This window comes from Mustela erminea, chromosome 8 (assembly GCF_009829155.1).
Source record: "Mustela erminea isolate mMusErm1 chromosome 8, mMusErm1.Pri, whole genome shotgun sequence".
NCBI classification, from domain to species: Eukaryota; Metazoa; Chordata; class Mammalia; order Carnivora; family Mustelidae; genus Mustela; species Mustela erminea.
In genome coordinates this window covers 64,703,512-64,728,093 of record NC_045621.1, presented here as the reverse complement: position 1 = coordinate 64,728,093, position 24,582 = coordinate 64,703,512, and the positions used below count along the sequence as shown (strand labels likewise).

The 24,582-nt window shown below is 38.2% G+C and overlaps 1 protein-coding gene across 3 annotated transcripts in view; it reads right to left on the bottom strand.

The window, feature by feature from the left end:
• Positions 1 to 24,582, bottom strand: part of CERS6 (ceramide synthase 6) — a 312,414-nt gene that overhangs the window by 38,176 nt on the left and 249,656 nt on the right. For all 3 annotated transcript variants that reach the window (XR_004288761.1, XM_032355853.1, XM_032355855.1), the window contains exons 7-8: positions 19,771 to 19,899; positions 16,956 to 17,062 (exon numbers count right to left, since the gene is read on the bottom strand). Coding sequence is in view for 2 of the 3 variants with exons in the window: in XM_032355853.1 (XP_032211744.1) it covers positions 16,956 to 17,062; positions 19,771 to 19,899 (236 nt within the window). In the remaining variant the exon portion in view is untranslated. The remainder of the gene's footprint in view (positions 1 to 16,955; positions 17,063 to 19,770; positions 19,900 to 24,582) is intronic.

The window sequence follows — 24,582 nt, the reverse complement described above, 5'->3', positions numbered from 1 at the left end:
AGATCACTAAATATAAAGCTAATTGCTTCTTTGTTTTGTTTTACCCTACTGCTAAGCAACTTTTTAAACCAAACTCTTTGATAAAGGATGGGTTCTTTACCATCACTGTTCTTCAGAATAAAGTAAAGTTTATAAGAAAGCAATGTGTCTTCCCTAAATACAATCTGATGAACCCTGTTGACGACTCAAATTTATAAATGACAGACTGCCAAACACTGCCATTTTGACATGTGTGGGCCTTTTCTTCCCAAAGGAGTTGTTCATTTGAACGGCTCAGTATTAAAGCAAGGAGGTGGGCCATCCAGATCGCCCTTTAAGGGAGAACTTCCATCAGTCGTGAGGAGTGCAGTCAGCTAGCTCCAGCAGCAGCAGTGCCTTCAGAATCCAACCTGGTGTCTGGGCTTTGTCCTGGGAGCTCTCTCTTAGCCAGGAACTGAATATGCAGGGAATTAGGGACTGCTCATTTCTTCCCTACCCAGGACTCCTCTCCCAGGCAATCATTGCTCTGAAGCTGTCTGGTGGACAGACCAAAGCTGTCAGATCTATGTCATGGTTGGCAATTCCTCCTGCCCCACTCATGCTACCTTCTCTTTATCGTTGACAGGCATAACCACCTAATAAACTCTGACACCCCGAATTCCATCTTAGGATCTGCCTCTCAGGGGACCCAACTGACACACATCATTTAGATGTTGCTACCAAAATGGGAAGAGGGAAAACTTCTACACTACACTCTTAGCCAAAGGCCTGTGAGCTGCAAGCACTTCTTGGAAACCTTGACCATCAACATTAACAACTCAGTTTGTATACTGTTTTGTGATTGCCCAAAGTGGTGTATCTGCTCTGAATGGGCAGGAGCAAAATCCCCCTGGTGTTCCAAGCCAGTAACCATAACCATCTCCTGAAACCCTTAGAATTAATTCTCACACGGCTAGTAAGAATCCCAAAAGAGGATTAGCTTTATTCTCTGCCAGGCAATGTAGAAATTGGTTAGAAAAAGACTTTCATCTGAACAGCAAGACGGACTGCCTTGAAAGATATCTTGACTGCCACTTCCCCATGAGATTTGGGGAATTAAGCTGATTAAAGGAAAAGCTCTCACAGGAAAGAAAATCAATGTACACTCACTAATTTGAGCCAATTGGTTACTTTCAAATTATGTTTTTCAGTTGTTCTGCCTCCACGGACAGGAAAGCATGCATCTCTTGCATCTGGGTTAAACATTCCACTTTCAAGTATTTCCCTACTCCAAGCACTTCTCTGCCTGGTCAGGAAAGAATGGAATCTATTAAGCCCTTTCTAATAGGAGGAAGATGGAAGGACCCCTGTTTCCTTCTCTGGTAAACAATGTGAAAACACAAGGCAAACTCAGAAAGGAAAACAAAAATTAACACCATGAAGAAAATCTGAACTTCCTCCACAGGTTGAATCTCATGGCTGGTCACGCCAACTTGAGTTCCTGACCCAACACACAAGCTCCCTCTACTCCTTGGCTAGCGGATGGCTATCCATGCTGTAACAATCCCCACCTGTTCCACCCCCACTCCTTCGCAGGTTATGCAGACAGGATTTACAAAGTCAGAGAAACACTATACTTAACTTTACGTTCTGTGTGCAAGAAAGTCCTCCTATTCAAAGGCATTTAAAGTGAATCCAACAAACAATCAACAAAACTGAAAGGCAACCTTTGGGACAGGAAAATATATTTGCAAATGACATATCCGATCAAGGGTTAGTGTATCCAAAATCTATAAAGAACTCATCAAACTCAATACCCAAATAATCCAGTTAAGAAATGGGCAGAAGACATGAATAGACATCTTTTCAAAGATGACATCCAGATGGCTGACACATGGAAAGATGCTCGGCATCACTCATCATCAGGGAGATATGAATCAGAACCACAATGAGACACCACACCACACCTGTCAGAAGGACTAAAATTAACAACAGATGTTGGCGAGGATGTGGAGAAAGGGGAAAGCTCTTACACCGTTGATGGGAATGCAAACTGGTGCACCACCCTGCAGTATGGTGGTTCCTCAAAAAGTTAAAAATAGAATTACCTTATGACACAGCAATTGCACTACTAGGTATTTACCCAAAGGATACAAAAATACTGATTCAAAGGGATATATGCACCCTGATGTTTATAGCAGCATTATAGACAGTAACCACATTACAGAAAGAGCCCAAATGTATTGACTGATGAATGGATAAAAAAGTTTTGTGATACACACACACACACTGGAATAGTACTCAGCCATCAGGAAGAATGAAATCTTGCTATTTGCAGTGACATGAATGGAGCTAGAGTATATTATGCTAAGTGAAATAAGTCAGCCAGGGAAAGACAAATACTGTATGATTTCATTCACATGCGGAATTTAAGAAAAGAAACCGATGAACATGGGGCAAAAAAAAAAAAAAAAAAAAAGAGCTAAGTGAACCATAAAACAGATTCAACTATAGAGAACAAACTGAAGGTTGTTGGAGGGGAGGTGTGTGGGGGCTGGGTTAAATGGGTGATGGGGATTAAGGAGGGCACTTGTGATAAGCACTGGTTGTTGTATGTAAGTGATGAATCACTAAAGTCTACTACTCAAACTACTATTACACTGTATGCTAAGTAACTGGAACTTAGATAAAAATTTCAAAAAGGAAATAATTTAAAAAACAAAGTGAATCCACTTTAAATGGAATGTAAATTTCACAGAAAACAGGTCAATCAAGATTTTACTTTGAGAAATGAAGTAAAATTCATGAAATATTTTATTTTCTGTTTAATCAAATTTGGGTTATAATTGCAACTATGTTCTAATTCTTAGAACTAAAAATGAATGAATGTTGACTGGGAGGGTTGTATAATTTCCTCCAAAACTGAGTGGTAGTGGTATATGACCATTTTACAGAAAATTCACAATTATTTGAAGGCTTCAACATTTCCCCAAGGGTCTCTCATATTCCTTTTAAATTCCTGTCTTTCCTTTTTGAAGTACCTATCATGTCACCATTCTTGCTGATTTTCCTTTTTCCAGTTGTTAAGAGGTCTTGCCAACTCCTCTTTGCAACAGTTTTGTTATGTTTTGAGCAGAGCCCTGACATCACTTTCACTGACCTCATGAGATCCTGCATATTGTATATCATGTACAATTTCACTTGGCAACTGACTTTCATTGCTCTGGTACTCTTCTTCCATCGCACTAGTTTGGTGAGGAAGGCACTAATGACATGACACAGGAATACTGGAGAAGGCACTAATTTTTAAATTGGTTAATTTATTACTAAATGCTTTCTTGTCGTGATGAACTTTTCTTTCGTCTTAAAATCCCCTAACTGCTGGAAGCCAGTTAATAAAGTCCCAGGTAGCCGGAACCTTTGGTACTTAACTTCAATTGGTCCTTGAAGCTGCTATACATTCTTTTAGACCTAGGTTTTAAATTGGAAAATCTTTATCAGTAAGTAATCTGAGGCCTAGAGATACTGAGCCATCCCAAGGTCAGTGGTAGAGCAAGGCTAAAGCCAAAGTTAGCCTAGTTCAGGGCTTTATTCTTCAGACCAGACTGCTGTGTAAAATGAATTAAAGCAGAGAACACTAGGAGAGAAAACAGAAGATATATTTCTATTCTTGTCCATGATGAAAACTCACTGTGGCTCTGGGCAAGTGCTTAACTTTTCTGGCATTCAGTTTTCTCTGAAGTCTTATAGAACATAAAATAGCTTGGGTTACTGGTTTGGAGTCCCAAGGACACCAGGAGAATTTTGCTACCATCCATTCAGGAAAGAGATATACCAATTTGGACAGTCACTACACAATACACAAACTGAGTCATTGGTATTAAACGATAAAGGTCCCTTGGGAAGTGATGGCAGTTCATTGATCACTGGCTCAAAAAGCATGAGGTCCTGTCATTGCTCTGTTCTTGTTTCCCGGGACCTCTCACCCAAATCCCAATGAAATTTTCATGTCTTGTCAAGTATGACCATGGTTTTCTTGTTAAGAAGAAACTATATCAGATATGTGTGTCTGTCACTTGCAACATATACCTCCTTCCCAGTCTTGTATTCTCTCTCTTCTCTGTACCTCATACTTTAGAAGGATAAGCTTCCTATTTTCAGAAGGCTTTCCTTCTAATTGGCTGTTAATCCCTGAGGCCCAGTTTGCTCAGTCGCCATCATCAGTATCCTCAATCTCTTCCTTTATTTTGACTCAAGGAGTCATGGTACCTGAGAAGTCACCTAACTAGAACCAACAGTGGATGACTGCCTCCCTTCCTTCAGCTCCCTGAAGGGCAGGAGTCTCTTCTTGATAATTCATGGGTACCTCACTAACACCTACAAGTACTCTCTCTTCTGTTTCTAAAAGGAAGCACAGATGTCCAGTATTCTATAAAAATCTTCATGTGATACCGTCTTCAATCTAATGATCATCTTCCTTCTTTCTATACACTGCAAACTTTTTAAGCAAATCGTCTATCTCTTCTTGTCCACCACCTACTTGTCACCTTCCACCCCCTTAGGGTTTCTTGTGGGGATCACTCTATGAAAATTTCTCACTGGAAGTCACCAACTCACTTGTAACGTGAAATTAGAAAACCAAGGCATTTTAAAATGTTAATTAAAATAAGAAGAAATTTTAGAGCTAGAAGAGATTGTTGGTATTCCAATTCTCTCATTTCTCAGACGAAGAGCACATGCACAGTTCACGTGACTGGTATTTGCCTTGATCTTCCCTGTAGTATTTGATATCATGAATTCCTTTTTTTTCTGAACAACATAGGTTAAATAAATAGAATACTGTCAAGCTGTTTTTTTTCTGATTTGTTCAAAAAGGTTGCCTGAGAAACTTTCCTGAGGATAAGCTACATTAGGCACAAGACAAGGTGACTATCACATGTGTTTATTTCAATTCAGATTCTTGGGTGAGGCCCCTATCACTCCTCACCGCACCAACCATTTATGTTTTAATTTACTTTCAAGCTGTTTTCATAAGCATCAGAGGCTTTATTTATTTCTAAAATAATTCAATACAAACATGCTTTGTCTTTCTTCTCTGCTGAAGTTCAGCCGCTTATACCTTAGAACAAAGAAATTCATGTTTTGTTCTTCTACTACAAGTTACTCATTTAGTTACAGGATGACACTACTAACTAATATACCTGAACATCAAACATTTTTCTCCCTCTTCTGAAATAGAGTTGCATCACTTTGAACACTCTGAGAAGTTCTCAGATGTTCTCAGAATCAGAAGGAGCAAGTCATCACTGCCCACCAGAACAGGGACAGGGTGTTAATATGAAGAAGGAAAACTAACCTCTCTTCCCATTCTGCTTAAAGGAAAATAGTCTGGATCCATTCTCAAGTGGTTTGGAAATCTACTGGCTATTTTCAAGGTGCTCCAGATACTGGCCCAGGGAAACATATCCTGACCATGGTTAGAAGTGATGCTGTGCCCATTTTAGACTTGTCTGTAGCACCAAAACTCTCCAGGTACAAACAGTACCAGCAAAATACAGTTTTAATGAATCGGTTAGCTTTTCATGCAAATGCAATGGAATTGCCTTATCTGAAATCTCAAAGCCATTAGGGGCAATTTATGAAGAAAATGTATCATGCAATCTTACTCCTTTTGCAGCAGGCAGTAATCAATAGTCTCACTACTACTTAATTACTAAAAAGGAAAGCCCCATAAACTCATGGAAGCAGCTGTTGTGATATTTATTTGATATTGGTAAGAGTAAGCAGAAGTTTCATTATCTGATATATATACAAATAAAATAAATGTCTATAAATATATTTACTTAAGATATAAGTACAAATATTTATCTACAGCAAATGAATATTTATGGATATAAGTAGTTTTTAGAGAGATATATAAGATATATTTATATATGATGGAGCACCCACTTTATTTCACCTTTTTGTATGAGAAAAAGTAGGCCAGAAGATAAAAATAAGCAATGATCCTAGTTGTGCATGCAGTTATTTTCTGAATAAGGCAAAATTTCATCATCTTACCCAAACCCTTGAAGGACAGATAGAAATCAATTTAAAAAGAGAAGAGTCATAAGTCAGTATGTCCAGTGTGGGCCACTCAAATTCGTCTCCAACATTCTATGCCTGAAATAGAACTTGTCCCCAACTGTAGCTGTGAGGGATAGCGTGCCGTGGTGGGCAAGTTATGGTAGGAGGATTAGTTAAGATATGTGGGCTCAAGAGTAGAGGGAATTTAAATAAGCATTGTTCTAGCATTCCGAATATTTGTTCCTGATCTTGAGAGAAAGAAAAGAGAAAAATGACACTGTGTTATACTGAAATTAGTAAATAAGTCAACCAACTACCCGTCTGGGGTGAATACCTTTATGAAAGTAAATTCCAAATGAAGACTTAGAACAAATCATAGGGATCTACTGTAAGATAAACCAGCACACTTAGAGCATAGCAGGTATAGGGCACAGCCCCAGGCATTTAGGAGGATGGGACATGGTCTCTGCCCTGCTGGAGCTCAGTCTTGAGTGAATCGCAAGGGCGACAAGGAAATGAATGATTAGTAAAACAACAGCATCAGACCAGTGCATGGGGAAAATGTCACATGATGACCACTGACAGTAGGGGACTCCCACTTCTACTTAAATGTTCGAATGGGATGAGGGATACAAGTTGAAATAAATGCAATCATGTGGCCAGGAACAGAAAGAAAAGGGGGTCAAGCTCCATGAATAATTCATAACTGAGAGAGATATTTAAGCTCTGTTTCTTCTATACTCTGGGGCAGCAGCTTTCACCTATTTTATGAGGCACCTTGTTTCTGAAAGAGATTATAGATATAATGTATAAGGAGAGGGTTTTGACCCTTTCAAATAAAGTGCTGACTTTGCAAGCTATGCTTTTCCCGTACGGTGGTATTCTGGAGAAGAGAGGTGATTTAAGAGACTTGCACACACAGAAAAATCCCTTCAGCGCTTCATGGGATGGGATGTGTTCACATGGCACTTCAATACAAACTGAAAATAGCCATGGCTTTCCCAAGGTGTTTGCCCTTCAGCCGTAGACAGGAGATAAAACAGCCTCATACATCCCTGAGATTAGAACAAGAACAATCTGGCAGACTAACACCTTGATTATTGGAAATATTTGAGTTCATGATCACCAGAAAATTCTCTTTAACTTGTTTTGTTCACTTATTATTAGCCAAAAAGCTAATAAGTCACTGAAAAATATTTTACTATTATTTGATGGTTTATAATCTTGTACTGCTTCAAGTTAATATTCTTACCCCTCCCCAACTATGATTGCGGAGCACTGCAGGAAACAGGACAGAAAACTCAACCGGAACACAGGTGACCCAGAGCACTTCCCAGGAGGCTATTTTGGGAAATAATGCCCCCTATTTCCTTATTTGATTAGCACATACTACAGTGCAGTGAAGTTAGAGTTAACAGGCTAGTCCATCTCATTACATACAGTTTACTATGTATATTTCAATTTAAAAGGAACCTAAAAATGTTATATAATTAAAATACTACTTCTTTATTTCTCGGAGTTTTAGAACATTTGGAATTGTTTCTACCTGGCTATTCTTATGTGGGCTCAATAATGGAAAGTATTCAGAATCCTTTCTTCAACCAAATTTTAATAAATATTTCAGTGAATGCTTCTCATAACATTTTATCCTAAATACTGAATATAGAACTCAAAGATCATGACACAATGTATTAGCAACCAACAAATTAAAACATTTATTTTCTGATGACTCTATTTAAGGCATGGGTTAGGGCTGTGTGAGATACAAAGCAGTCTAAGACACCAGGGTGTGTAAAAATTAGGTGTATGTGGTGCATTCAAAAACAGGAAGTTAAGACAGCTAAGCTGGGTTGGTGCAAGTTGCTCTAGGAAACGTGGTGTTTGCTATGAATTTGACGTTGGGTACCTTGCCTGACAGTGATATTAGGCGGATAAGGGTCCCTGGTGGTGGCTGGGCACAACTGTCCAGGGCCCTTGGACAGAATTAATTACCATGTCAGGACAGTCTTCTGAGGAAATGTAGTTTTTTTTTCTTCCTCTCCTTCTCTTGAACAGTTGCTCCCTCCCTACACTGCCCTGCAACCTTTTGACCACTTCCCACTTCTCTTTGTGCCTCATTTATCAAGAGTCACCATGCCACACATCCCCACACCGCCCTCAACCAGGCTCCTAGTCACTGCTTGCATTTTCAATCTATTTAGTTGTGCTATGATTTTCTTTATATATATATTTAATCCTCTATTTCCAGTTCTTGAACATTTAGCGTTCTCTAAGCATTTCTGTTTTATTATCTGCTGTGGACAAAGGCAGATAATAACAAGTGCACAAATCTGTTTCTATAAATTCTGTCTGAGCAAACAATTCAATGGCTGGAATCCCCCCACTTTTGAAAGCTACTGAGTCACTGCCATCTTTGTCTTCTTTGACCAGACTATTCTGTATCATAAGGAAAGACACATGTGGGCTGTGAAGTCTCAGTCATGATTGCGCCAAACTGCATGGGAAACTCTAGAATTTTATTTATTCATTTAACAACTATTTATTAATGATTTTCCAGTGCCAGATGTTCCTGGGCTCAGGACCTAATCAATATCTATGTCCCCAGCACCCACACAGTGCCTACCACACAGCAGACCCGTGGTGAAGTGCACGGAACAGATTTACAAAGAATAAATTCCTCCTTGCCTATGAGGAATTTCTAAAGTGCTTGCTTCCTTGTCGTAAAGATATAAAAAGTTAACTAATGAAACAAGATATGCCATATTCTCATGAGAAATAGGATGATTCCAGGGATGCCCCTGACACTGTGCTTCCATCTCCTTGACTACTTTGCAGTCCCAGAGGTACGGACAAGTTCTGAGAATGAAAGGACATGGCCAGGATGGCCTCCCCCAACAGTGGCAGAGAGCTCAGTATACCAGGATTCTGCAGGAAGGGTTTCTGGGATGACGCAGACACTGGTCTAGACTGAGAAGTGGGCAATGGGCAGGGACAAGGAGGTCTAGAGCTGAGCTGTTGGAAAAGGACTTAGCACGGACAGAGTGTCCAGTAGGCAGGAGAGATCTGGGGACCACAATAGGGAGGTGAGGGTGAGTGCTGGAAGAGAGAACCAGCCTGGTCCACAGCTGCACCTTATCATAACATAAGAGAACGAAAGAGCTGATACAGGTTCTTCATCTGTTACAGGATTTTCCACAAAGCATCACTCTCAAATCAGTGAGATTCTTGATCAAATATAGAATTTGCAAATCTCTGGCCTTGGCATTAGACTTCACTTACAATACTCAGATATTTTTAAAACAGATGAAATGGCTATATAGAATTTTATGATACTTTGAACAATCATTATATATTTTTTAAGATCCACTTACTTATTTGAGAGAGAGAGAGACAGACCATGAACATGAGGCACAGAGGGAGAGGGAGAGAAAATCACAAGCCCACTCCGTGCTGAGCAGAGAGCCTGACATGGGGCAATCACATGACCCTGAGATCAGGACCTGAGCCAAAACCAAGAGTTGGATGCTTAACTGACTGCACCACCCAGGTGCCCCAAACAATCTGTCTTTTTCTCTCTTTCTCCTAGCAAAGCGTTCTCTGCAGTGATCGGGAAGGAGGAAAAAATGCCTAAGACACTAATTCTATGCCGAAAGCATTACTAGGATACTGCATTTTTTGTTGCTGTTGATTCAAGTCACCAAAGGAAAAAGCTTACTTAATTGGGAGCATAATCTGCCCACCTCACATACAAGATTAAGAATACCTGCATGTTTTTTGCCTAAGGTAGACAATACTTCTAGAGAACATCCAAAGGCTGAATACATGTAACAAACACATCACTCTCCTCCACTGCCTTTTTTTTTTTTTTTTAAATAACTTATCAGACTAATTCTTAATGGCCTGGCCCAGGAGTTGGCAAACATTTTCTGTGAAGAAACAGCTGGTAAATATTTTAGGATTAGCAGGCTATATACTCTGTCCCAACTACTCAAGTCATGGTAGCAGAAAATAGCCAAACACAATATGTAACAGATGAGCAAGTTTGTGCTCCAATAAAACTTAATTTAGAAAAACAGGGAATGAGGCTGATTTGTCCTACAGGCCATAATTTTTTGACTCCTGGTCTAACCTTTTAATCTTGAAATTATATGAAAATTATTATGTTCACATGAAAAGAGGCAAAACATTTTAAACACATTGTTTTCATCCATCTCTACCCAACCTCAAGAAGGTATTAATTGATGTCAATTGCATGTATTATTAAAAACATACCCAAATACCTAATAACCTTTAAATATATTTAACACAGACCAGCAGCAAAGAAAATGTCAAAGAAAAATCTGTCAATGGATTTTAGAAAAATGAAAACAAAAACCCAGCTTCTCCAAATTTGTGAACTCTGAGACTAATCTTATCAGATATTCAGAAAAGCATATAAGCCACACTACTTTGGTAAAGTATGTCTTGAACACTAAATTAGAGAAGATGATGATATTCCCCTACCATCTGGGTGAATTTCAAATCTTGTTATGGAAAATGGTAAAAGAATGATCTAGGCTCTTCTGTAACTTTTTTTTGGGGGGGGTTGTTTTTAACTGCAGAAACTTTCAGAGAATACAAATCAGCAAATAATTCTACCTTGCAGGACAGAGATGCACAGAAAACCACGTTCTGAGATGTTACACACTTCTGTCTGAATAACAGCAGACTACTGAAGGTACGTATTTGACTCTCGCCTTCCTGTGGCCAAGGAGTTAGCATTTGGTGGGGCATGAATGGAGAAGTGAAAAGTCATTATTAGACCATAAGAAAGAGGTTCTGGCAATAGTGGTATGCCCATTCATCACTGGAAAATGATCTGTCAATCTGGGACTCGTAGGAAAGAACTAGCCTGACATTTTGCATTTTATGAAATCCTGTGAGATTCTACAAATAATAATGGTCACTTCTGGTGGCTCAGGATCAGTATTGTCACTTGAAATTTGAGGGAATAAGGCAACCTGGTGCATATCTGGTATTACATGTTCACTGAGAACTGAAAACAGAAGTGACTGAAATAACATATTCTGAATCTCGTAACTGGAGAATGCATTTTAAAATTTTATCTCAAAAGGGTCTACAATTATGGATCCTTAATCTAGACTAGTTGGAGGCTATAAAATGTAATAAAAATTTCTCGCTACTTGGCCATAATAGGAATTTCCCTTTCTCTTTTCAAGATTTTAGTCATTTATTTATTTGTTGTAGCAAGAGACAGGGAGAGAGCACAAGTGGGGTTAGCAGCGGGCAGAGGGAGAAGTAGGCTCCTGGATAAGCAAGGAACCCAACAGGGACTTGATCCCCGGGATCGTGACCTGAGCTGAATGGAGGCACATAACTGACTGAGCCATCCAGGTGCCCCAAGGGGATTTCCATTTTTAATAACAGATTTTTAAAAATCCTTAATATTTACAAAGTACTTTGTAGTTATAGAACGAAAGCAGTATTTCGTTTGATCCTTAACGTTTCCCGGTAAGGTAGGTAGAACAATTACTATTATTCTTACCTTCCTGGTGGGGACATAGATGTAAAAAAATTAAACCCCTGGTCTTCAGACACACAGGGAGGGGGACCATGACCCGAAGTAAGAGTTTTTCTCCTGACTGTACCATGATACTTCCTTCACTGTCAGGATCTTAGTAGATTTTCCTTTTTTGTTTTCATATTCTAATGTATGAGTTTGGGGATGATGAAGCTTACAATATGGTGTCTTGGCTGGGCCAGAAGGAGAGAGGCAATCATTTTGAAATTACTTTTTTATGTAACTACCAAAAATGTATCTCATCAACAGCTTTACAGTCTAATCCTTAAAGAAGATAGTATCGTACTGGAGGAAGAACTTAGTACTTGCTGAATTGAATTGATGTCAGGGAAAGAGAGTCCAGAGAAATGCGGTAAATCATTGACTAAATGAACAGATTTTCTCTGTGTAATATGGTAGGAAAACGCCCCTATCTACTACATATGCTCCACTAAGAAATGCTCAACTAAGAATATTTAAAATGCTTCACTAAGAAAACAGATGTGAGGGCGCCTGGGTGGCTCAGTGGGTTAAGCCACTGCCTTCGGCTCAGGTCATGATCTCAGGGTCCTGGGATCGAGTCCAGCATCAGGCTCTCTGCTCAGCGGGGAGCCTGCTTCCTCCTCTCTCTCTCTCTGCCTGCCTCTCTGCCTTGTGATCTCTCTCTCTCTGTCAAATAAATAAATAAATAAATCTTTTTAAAAAAAAAGAAAAAAGAAAAAAAAACAGATGTGAGATTGTTTAGGAGGAAAGAGTACTTAATGCACCCAACAAATATTGAGTATTCCCCACTGTGGGAAATGCATTGTGATGCGTGGTACAATGATACTGGGCATTATCTACTCTGTGCCAGTTGAAACCATAGCTTTATAAAATAGGGGATATTGTTAAGAATTTCAGGGATTACAAAGAAATGGAGTTGAGGAAAGACAGATGCAGATCAATGAAAATGATAACAGCTTACGACGATGGGTTTAACCTCAAAAATGATAAAATCACTGACTGTCCAACCACAACATAAAGGCTAAAATACATAGACTTCTGAGTAGATGCAGAAACATGAAACACATACCCAATTTCAAAGATTTGGTGTGCAAGAAAAGAATGCAAATATCAGTAATTTTTAATATTGATTACATATTAAAATGATATTATTTTAAGTACACTGAGTTAAATAAAACAGGCTAATCATGGGGGATGCTGTCTTGGTGAGACATGGACTGAAGACATTGTAGAGAATGAGCCAAGTGTTATTAAACCCACAAATTACAAAAATTCTGGTGGTTCATGTGGGAACACAAGTATAGGCAGAAGGAACCTGGAAGATATTGCTGGAGATTCCAAAGTGAATGGACTGAAAACTAAACAAAGTAGAGGACATAGAGAATAATTTTGTTTCCTCTTTCACCTGAAGCACAAGTACTCGAAGGAGAAAGAAGTTTATAAAATGCTTGTTAGAACTGAAGTCCAATAGACCTCTAGCACCTTCCCTCTAGTAGCCACTGATTGTTTCACATACACAACCTCCATGTAGGATAATGCTTATTTAGCTGACAAAGCTCCTTAGTACGCTCCACTTAGCTATTTAACACTGACGATCCAGTCATCTTATTTACCTCCAGAAAACGTTCAGAAAATAATTTGTAATCTCTAGCCACCCCCCAGATTATAAACCAGAAAATTATAAACCAGAATTATAAACCTATCAGGGTTCAACTGCAAAGTGTCCCAAGGCAGGACCTGTGTTGAACTGAATTCTCAGGACCCGGCCCCTTACTGGTGACACAGTAAGTACCTAATACATATTCACTAAATACATTTTAAAAAGGGTGGTATATTGAAGGTAAAAGCTGACACCTAAACAATACAGAAAAGGCAAAGACTGGAAATTTTGGGCGATAAGCTCACTGTTGTTGATAATCAGATGGGGGTGGGTGCCCAGAAATGAAGACCCAGAAGCCAATAAATGTCTCTTAAAATCAAGTCATGCCAGTGGGCCTCAGAATCTTTTCTCCCCCTGCTTCTGCCTTTGATGACCTCTTTGATTATACCTTTAAAAATGTGGGGATGTGGGGAAAGAAAGCAGGCATGAGGACAGGGCAGTTATGAGACAGTAACAAGTAAAATCCTAACGACAGACTGGTGGTTGAGAGACTGAAGCCAACCCAAAGAGATTCTGCAGTAGTGTATCAGGAGTTCCTCTGGGTTAACTTTTCCCTTCAGTGAGTTGGGAGAAGCATGAAAAGCATCTGCTTACATAGCAGGAAGAGGGAGGCATAAGTATGGCACAGGATGTAGTTCAGAAGACCCTAACTGGGCTAAAATATTTGAAAACAACATTATGAATACATGCAGTCTATATAATAGTGTATGAATAAATCATAATAGAAACAAACATGAGATAAATTTAGGATGAGGGAGATCTAGTCTGGCAGGAGCTCAGATGTGTATCAGATCACCGACAGTACAATGTCAAAGTAGCTTATGGCTAAGGCGATGACAAGCTGCATTAAAGAAATGCAGTTCTAGAGGTGCTTGGGTGGCTCAGTCGGTTGTCTGCCTCTGGCTCAGGTCATGATCCCAGGGTCTTGGAATCAAGCCTTGAACTGGGCGGTGGGGCGGGGGGTGGTGGTCCCCTGCTCAGTGGGAAGTCTGCTTCTCCCTCTGCCTGCAACTCCCCCTGTGTGTGCTCTCTCTCTCTGGCAAATAAAATCTTAAAAAAAAAAAAAAAAAAAGAAATGCATTCTAAATAAGACTTGTTTATAGTTCGCTTATATTTTGTACCAGGCAATCCACATTTGGAACACCATGAAGAGGAATTCTCAGGAACAAAGGAGAGCAAACAACAGGCAGGAATAATTGAAGGGATTAAGGATGCTTTCTGATGAAAAGAAAGCCTACAGATGATACGTTAGAGACCTTCACGTTCTTAAGAGTTTTCAATTTGAAGTGGCAGGGTACACTTAGTCTGTTCCCCAAAGCCACTTTTTGGAGGAGGAGAAGGAGCCAGAGATATCTTTGAGAATCTCCTAAAGCCATGCACCCTCCCCTACAGGAAAAAAATACACACACACAAACATGTTTTTTATACTGTTTCAGGGGTTTCTAAACAGATTAAGGACCTTTAGTTTATAAATTACAAAGACCCAAGTTTCTGTTTAGGAAATCATTTCTCACAGCAGTTCTTTCTGTACACTGATCCTGCCCCCATGCTTTAATAAACCAAAATTTTGCACCAGAAATTTTGCACCAGAAAGAAAGAAAGAAAGAAAGAAAGAAAGAAAGAAAGAAAGAAAGAAAGAAAGAAAGAAAGAAAACGATTTCTTAACCTCTGAAGCAATACTCCTGGACTAGGGAAAATGACAGAATTCCTATCCGGGGCAGAGGGGTTGAGAGGAGAGTCTGAAGCCGGTATCCTGTAGTCCCTCCCAATTCTAGGATTTCCTAATCTAAAAGGAATTAAAAAAAAATAATTTCACAGTATTAAGGAAAACATGTAAAACACTACTTGCTATTGTTATTCACACTATAATTTTAAACACCGACAATACCCATTCTGCTCTAGGAATTGGAAACAAAGAACATCCAGGCACCAATGCATCTTCCTTAACATACTGAAAAGGATTTCATTCATTTCGTGTACCACTACAATGGGATCAAGTATATAAATTATTTATTGTATTACAAACAATAAAATATTTCTCTCTGCAAGTTGCCTCTTAAAAAACTTGGCCTCATGCAGGGGCATGGTAGTAGAAGTCCTACAACATTTGCAATGTAAGTTCTTCCTTTGTATTTGGTTATAAGGATTTTTCTAAGTGGCTGGTCTCTGGCATCATCACAGGACATACCTACAAGTTATCTTATTAGTAGCATTGCATAATTTCTATATTCTGCAGTCTATGTTCCAGGCAACTCATTGCTGTCTAAACCTAAAGAGCTTTTTTACACATTAGCTAGAGGGGAGAGGGGGTGCATCTAATTTTAATCCTACCCTTTAAGGGAAGTACACAAATCAAAGTACTTGAGAGTGATGCTTATTTCTTCAAAACTCAGGTTCTCAGAAACCCTAGGTAAGAAAAACTCTATTATTCTCTGGAGAAATATGTCTTGGGCTTTGTTTGCATCATATCTATTTAAATTCTTACTACTAAGTTCTGTTTTAATAATGTTGAAAGATACCCAATCCTGAAAAATTACAGATACATTATACACAAAATTACATGTGTTTCCTACCTACAAGCATATAAAACTGTACTGAGGTTTTATAAATTCTTGTTGCTAACACACAGTGTTGTTTCTTGAAATGATTTTCATAGTAAGTGTCTAAAACAGGGCTGAGAGTCTCAGTCAGAAGGGGTGTGTGTGTGTGTGTGTGTGTGTGTGTGTGTGTGTTAGTAATATGTTTATGCATTCCAGTGATAGACATATTCATTTAAGAATCCCAACTTTATCACGGTTACTCTTCTACTGGGGAAAGTTATTATTGCCTCCCTTCATCTCTCAGCTTTTCCCAATTTCCATTGCTTTAATTTCCCATTCAAATCAATTTCTTAAAATCGGGGGAAAAAAATCTGCCATCACTGGTAGACTTTAAGCGATACAGAGGGCTCATTTCTTTTCTAGTTCAAGTAAGAGCCTTCCAGAAAAAAAAGATTAAGAACACTGGACCTATTTTCTATAAGAAGGACTGTCAAATTCTACCAAAATCAGTCACGTTATTTCTTTAGCACTCAACAAAACAAAAGACATCCAGACATTACAAGGCCAAAGGGAATTTCAGGGGTTAGTTTCAGGTTATACCTTCCCTCTGTTTTAGCTATCAATATAGCTGAGGAAGAGAATTACACAGGACATGGTATTCAAACTTCAATGTGGAGCAGAACCACCAGAAGGCTTATCAAAACACAGACTGCCGGGACCCAAATTCAAAGTTTGCGATTCAGTAGGTCTGTTACCAGGAAGTTCCCCTGGTAACAAGCTCTTTGGTGATGCTGCTGCTACCCGTCTAGGGACGAGGCTTTGTAAACCCCTGGTACAGGAGGATCCCTGCTATGTAACTGGTTGCAACACGGTGTTTCCTTTATTTATGCAAACTTTCATGGCTAAGAGTTTCTGATTCATATTCTAGACTGCACCCCAGAATGGCAGACGGCTTTCTGTGGTCTCAGAACTCCTGTAAGGCACACCCTTCTCTCACTATCCTGCAGAAAAGATGAGGAAAGGGTACAATATTTCTGGAAGAAGAAACCAAAGCCATTTCTTGAGTCCTTCCCCCCACTTTCTTTAAACTGCTCACTAAATATTTGGAATGAAATTTGAAAGCAAAAGAAGGGGCGGCTCTGCCGGAAAAGAAGATTGGCATACTCACCAGAGCGGAAATATACCCAGTCGTGTGGTGATAAAAACCATGGCAAACATAACAAACAGAAGATCACAAATTTTCTGAAACTTGGCATAATTTGCCATTTTGGCAGCCTATGAAAGGAAGGAATGGGATATATTAATGTAGTTAAACTGGTAAATGAAAAGTTTCTTTCAATATGCATGAGTCTCCTATAAGATAGAACTTACCAGATGCATAAAATTGCCTGCTCCTTTGAAATGTCATGCATCATGCGTCAGTATTTATAAATTACCCATAAGTTCAGTGAAAAGCAACATTAGCTATAAGTAAAACTACGGACTGTCACAGATTTAATAAAACGTTCAGCAATCTGAAAAATTCAATTATATGGTTGATCTCAGGAAAACAGAAAAATAAGAAAATTCCTGCATTATAGAGGATATCAGCAAGGCAAAGACACCAACACAGGAATGCGGCATAACAGGTCAAATACAAAGTGCTAGGAAATCCTTTAAAAGTCTAATGAGTCCCAAACACTAAGGCCACAAGCTTTATACAAAATATATGGAGCCTTTCTGCATTGTTTTCTCTTTTCTTAGAATGAAAGGTTTTCCTTAAACAGGCATAAGGAATATTCTTGGGAGACAGTTTCTTGGCTTATTCTCATAAATTTAGAAATATAGAACATGTCAAGATCATGTTATTTCAATGAATCCATTTAGGTATAATTTTTGAAGTTCCATTAATGGGTCGTTTTCTAGATGAAAGTCACTAATGTTCCAAGTGTCTCTGAGAATTACTCTAATAATTTATGATAGTAATATAAGTGACCACTTTTAATATTATAAATTAGGGAAGAGATTACCTCCCTTTCCCTACCATCTACACATTTTTAAGTAGATGATGCTATGTAACAATAGGTGACACAGAAAACACAATTTTGCTTGATCACCTCTTTTTACATTTTCACACAGAATTCACATGCACCCACACATAGGGTTAGAAATTGAAGATGTCTTGTTTAATTTATAATATTATCTTCTACTTCTCAGAAAGTTAAATTAGCTGAGTCAAACTTGAAAGGACTGTTGACAGTATCCATAGAAGCTAAAATTCTGTAGCTTTAAGTAAAACACAGAGTGGTGAGAGAAATTGATTCTTAAAAAAAAAAAAAATACTTATTAACTGAGAAGAAGCCAGAATTGTGAACTTTTAATTTCATGAGTACTTTGGGTGTGATACCATGAATTATAGTAGGAAAGAAGAAAAGCATCTTCTGCCTCCTTCTGCCTAGGTAAACCATTTTTCTCTTATGTTCATTCAACAGTATTCAATAAAAAAGCATCAAACATGTAATTTTTCTAAAATCCCTAGGTCATAGATCCCACTTCAAATAGTTGATAGCTGACATATCACATTATTTGGATATTCTCAAGCATTACTGTATGATGTAAAGAAAATCATTGTGATAAAGAATATTTGTCTTTAAGCCACATGGCTTGCATTTCTGGATTGTTTTTCCTTTCTGGATAAAAGTGATAGACAAAGATTCAACCAGCCATTTCCATATGCATTAAAGTTGGTAGACAGTACAGGGTTGATTTCAAAACTGCATATTGCTGTATAAATCTCCACTTTCAAGTATACTTAGGATTTAACCAAATGATAACTGGTTTGCAGGAGACTGCCCTTACAAAACTATATTTCTCCTTTAAAAAAATATGTTAAATAGAGTTTAGCTAGAACCACTTAAAAATTGTAACACCATACTATCATCTGACATAGCCTGTTAGGACTATTTTTCTATTTCATAGCCTTATAAGGAACAGAGTTCTTAAGGAAGTGCTGTGTATATTTCAAATCTTGATTAATCATCTTTATAGTAGATTCAATTGTATCATGTGGAATTTCTGCTTGTACCGTAATAATATATCATTATTTGAGAGCGCCTCTATATTCACAGTGACAGTAGATACTTCAAGGGGCAGAATTGTGTGGGCCAACAAGAATAAAAACTCAGAATACAGATTCTAAGACCCACTTCTACATGAAATTCCTACTCTGGTAAGTTTATCTTTCACCAGTTACATACATATCTTAGCATAAAGTAAAAAGACTTTTTCTCTTCATAGGGGCCATAATTAAGAGTAAATACCACATCAAAATTTTCTTTGGGATTTTATCTTTTGAAATCTGCTAGAAGCATTTTTCTTCTCCTCCTCCTCCTCCTCCTTCTTCTTTTTTTTTTTTTTTTTTGCTACCCTAATAATCCTAAATGATGTTTTAGGAAGTTTATCAGAATACAACCAATATTTCCTCAAATACTCCTTATATTTATACATGCAGAGGACACAGTTTTTATATTTACTTTAGAATTCAAATATAATTTTCACTATAAACATACTAGGATAATACGTATATTGGCAATAAAAACTATGACTAATTAATTTCATCAGGATGTACAACTACTATTACTCACTAAATTCAGTTATATGTACTTCCCAGATATATCAGTGTGAAACTTACAATACCAGAAACAAAACTTATTCAAGTAATGATTTTCCAATTATAAAACATTCATTTCTTAAGTGTTAGATAGTAAAGGTTTTCATTATTCAATTAAAGAATACTAAGATGATGAACATTCTTTGTATAAAAATGTATGGACTAAAGTCTCACTTTTACCCATTTAACTTACAAACAAACACTTTGCAGTTTCAAATCAGTCACATACTATCTTCCCCCCAGGGCCATCTACAATAACATAGAAGAACTGATGGTCTTGAAGATTTCCTGAATACTAGATTTTGAACTCTTAAAGAAGAAAGGAAAGATTTACCTCTAGAAGAGCATCAGCTGAATCGTGAAGACAGAGGACCAGGGTCCCTACTCGGGCCATATTGTTGACATACGAAAAGGAAATCAAGAAAATAGCTACAAGGTGATGCAGGAACATAATGCCAAAGTCCTTCGGGAAGGAAAAACACAGCCATGTTAGATCTTAGAGGACGGCAACATTTCCATTCATCTCTTCTGTTATTCAACAAGTATTTCCCAAGTTCTTAATGGAGATACTAAAATGAACAAGATGTATTTCCTACCCTCTGGGAGCTCACTATAGAGTGGCAGAGACACAAAGGGGACCAGTGACTATGAAGAATGTGATATACACCAGGATTAAGGGCAGATCATAAAGGGTGTTTTGTATATAAACCAGAGAATTTGAAGCTATGGGAGAAATTGCCTCAGAGTTTCAAACAAAGAAAGGTATTAGTTGGATCTCTACTTTAGGAAAATCTTTAGGGCAGCACCAAAGGTCCAACAGAACCACTTCTCCAACTACTGTGGCTGAGGATTCTGCATCCTTCTCCTGGAATGCTCATTGGGAACGCAAAATAAGAACCCTAATATGGGGCTTTTCTGATGAATCCTACACAAGCAAGCCCTAAATTTGAACCCGTAGCCATTAGAAAAAGAAACTGGCAAAAATAATGATAAATGCACCACCTTTATTTCATGAGGAGCTGCTGGTCAGCCCATGTGAAAAGATCATCTTTCTCTGACACTGATTCATCTACTGGCCATCTGGACATGGTTTGTTATGATGTGGAATTTCTGTTGCTTAGAAATACAGTCTCTCATATACTAATATTCTTACCCTTATTTACTTTTAAAAATTTATTTATTTACTTGAGAGAGAGAGAGAGCATGCACACATGAGTGGAGAGAGCAGCAGAGGGAGAGAGAGAATCTCAAGCAGACCCTCCACTGAGCTCAGAGCTCCACACACAGGCTTGTGTGGAGCTCACGACCCTGAGGTCATGACTTGAGCCAAAATGAAGAGTTGGATGCTTAACTGACTGAGCCACCCACGTGCTCCTTTGCTCTTATTTGTAAATCTATTTCTTCCAGAGTATACTTGAACTTCTTTGGAATTTAAATGCCACCATCGGCCCTAATGGTGATCTACTCGAAGCCATTGAAAAATAAGGCTAATCATTAAAGACAAATAAATTAGCTAAATGAAAAGCATATTATGAAACTAAGAAAGAGAACAAATATGTGTGTATGTATGTGTGTGTGTGTGTGTGCATGTACATATATATATATATATATATAAAAACACCTTCAATAAAAGCCATACAATCATTATTTTATGTGTTGTATCTCCTTACCTTGATACCTTTAAGTAGGCACTGAATTTGATCTAAATAACATTTTTAAATAAATTGTCAACTTGGACCCTATCAAGGCAGGGTAACAACTCCCATCCTCAGGTTTGTTATTGCTGAAAATGACTGGAGTGTAGGTAGGCACGGGCTTAGCTGCAGGAATCTTAGCATCCTAGGTTGAAAATGTTCTCCTGCATTTTTGGTGGTAGCAATTAGGTAGAAATATTGTGATTTCTTCTTGGCACTCAAACTGAGGACTGATTCCAAAGACCTTATTCAAAACAGACCAGTCTGATCACCAGTTTCACTGGTGTCCCCCACCTTCTGCTGTTCTGCCATATTGTTTCTGGACATCTTCACAGTCACCATCAAGGGCTCCTTCTATGTTTGCTGCCTAATAAGGACCCTGGTCTCAGCTCCCATTCCAGTGACTGTCCTTATATCAATTATTAGAGATGGAAAAAAGAAATCAGATGTAGTCTTGACTCAAAGTCAATTAGAATGAGTCTGAAATGAAAGGATTCAAGGAAGAGCCATCCAATTTTCATACCAGAAACTGTTAAGATAATGCTGTATTTTTCTTATTACATATTGAATGGCATTTAGAGAACCTAGAATACCCTCTTAGTCTGTTCTGTGTAGGTTTCACAACAGAAATTCCCGGATGCATATAGAATTCCAGCTACTTGGACTCCATTGCCAAATGTCAGAATGAGAAATGGCATCCTTACTTCAGTTCTCCATGGGAATTTCTCGCAAAATAAAATATTAGTGGTAAAAGGCCAGAAGGATTACCCTCATTAAAACATAAGTCTGTGTTCTGTATGATGGAACTCCCTTTGCAATGATTGGGATGCAAAGACTCTTGGAAATAATGCTCTGTCTCCAGGAGGCACCAGAAATTCATCATGATGTACAAGTTTTTATGAAAGCAAAATTAACTCACTTTTCATTAGGGGGGGAAAAAAACCCACTGCAAACGATAAGAAACTTGTTCTCTAAATTTCCATTTACTGGATAAAGTACTCATAATTTCATAAGGTTTCTTTTGGCAATAATCTTAGCAACAAATAAAGCAAAACACTTGTGAACCTTCTGAAAAAAGAAACAAGACCAAGATTTTAAGTGATAGCTGATTTAGATGTAGATGGGTAGTAAGGAGTCATTCTCCTACACCATACACAAAGATAAACTTTAAATGGATGAAAGACCTCAGTGTGAGACAGGAATCCATCAAAATTCTAGAGGGGAATAACAGCCACATCAACTTCTTTCAAGACTCGTCTCCAAAGGCAAAGGAAACAAAAGTGAAAATGAACTTTTGTGACTTCATCAAGGTCAAAAACTTCTGCACAGCAAAGGAAGCAGTCAACAAAACAAAGAGGCAAACCACAGAATGGGAGAAGATATTTGCAAATGACACTGTAGATAAAGGGCTGATATCTATGATCTATAAAGAACTTCTCAAACTCAACACCTAAAAAACAAATAATCAAGCCAATAAATGGGCAGAAGACAAAAACAGGCACTTCTCCAAAGAAGACATACACACGGCTAACAGATGCATGAAAAATGTTCATCATCATTAGCCATCAGTGAAATTCAAATCAAAACCACATTGAGATACCACATTACACCTGTTAGAATGGCAAAAATTGACAACGCAAGAAACAACAAATGTTGGAGAGGTTATGGAGAAAGGGGAACCCTCTTACACTGTTGGTGGGAATGGAAGTTGATATAGCCACTTTGGAAAACAGTGTGGAGGTTCCTCAAAAAATTAAAAATAGAGCTACTCTACGACTCAGCAATTGCACTACTGGGCATTTATGCCAAAGATATAGATGTAGTAAAAAGAAAGGGCATATGCACCCCAATGTTCAGAGCAGCAATGCCCACAATAGCCAAACTGTGGAAAGAGCCGAGATGCCCTTCAACAGACAAATGGATAAAGAAGATGTGGTCCATAATATAATGGAATATTACTCAGGCATCAGAAAGGATGAATACCCACCATTTACATCAACATGGATGGAATTGGAGAAGATTATGCTGAGTGAAATAAGTCAAGCAGAGAAAGTCAATTCTCATACGGTTTCATTTATTTGAGGAGCGTAAGGAATAGCATGGAGGACATTAGGAGAAGGAAGGGAAAAATGAAGCAGGGGGGATCAGTGGGGGAGACGAACCATGAGACACTCTGCACTATGGGAAACAAACCGAGGGTTTTAGAGGGGAGGGGGGCAAGGGGATGGGTGAATCTGGTGATGGGTATTAAGGAGGGCATGGATTGCATGGGGCACTGGGTGTTATACAAAAACAATGAATCATGGAACACTACATCAAAAACTAATGGTGTACTGTATGGTGACTAATATAACACAATGAAAAAACTTAAAAAATAAAGAGAAGACATGTGGGATTTAAAAAAAAATATGAAATATTTCTAAAGTACAAGGCAAAGAAAAGACTTCCTTCTCAGATGCAAATGACATGGATTACCTTTCCTGAATTTAGCAAATAAAATTAATATAATAAACTTATAATAGAAAATTACCTGATTAGAAATGAGCTAATTATCACCAGGTTGCCCATTTAACAAATTTTCAAATTCTCTAAGGGAATGGACAGACAACACCATAAAATTTTTTTTTTTTTTGAAAGAGAGAGAGAACAGAGAGGGAGGGGCTAAGGGAGAGGAGAGAGAATCTTAAGCAGGCTCGCCGCTTGGCACGGAAACTGACATAGGGCTTGATCTCAAAACTCTTGAGATATGACCCGAGCCAAATCAAGAGTTGGGTGCTTAACTGACTGAGCCACCCAGGCAACGCAGCAACACTGTAATTTAAAAATTATTTCATTGTATGGCAACTACAACAACAGTTCAAATCTCTCAGGTCTATTTGTTTTGTTTTACTTTGTTTTAAATAGTTTACTTGAACCTTCAAGGTACCTAGAAAGTTGTGTGACTTTTTATAGAATAACATGTTATTTTTCATAGAGATCAATAACTCTGCCTTCCTATCTCTTCACTTGGGATTTTGCAACTTGAGGGTAAAACTCAGAAAGCTGGGGAGAAGCAAGTTGTGCAAGAAGTGGCAATGTGCTGGCAATGTGCAGGGGACAGCGGCCATGTAGGCTCATCTCCACCACAGCCCAAATGCACAGATGGAGACAGGAGGATCTCAGACACAACTTACATATGGCAAGAAAAACCACAGGTACATTTTCCTTTGAGGGAATATGAAAAATAGGTTCTCAACCTGTGGCTATAGCTTAAGTCCTGATTAATAGCATGAATACAAAAATAAAAATAAAAACACATAAATTCATATACATATGTGTGTATATACATATATATATCTATATATATATGTATCTCTATCTCTGCCTTTTAAAGAGCTAAGAAACAAGAGACTGAAAAACCACCTAGGTCTTGAGATGATAACTGAAGTAAAAGTATATTCATGATGATTTAC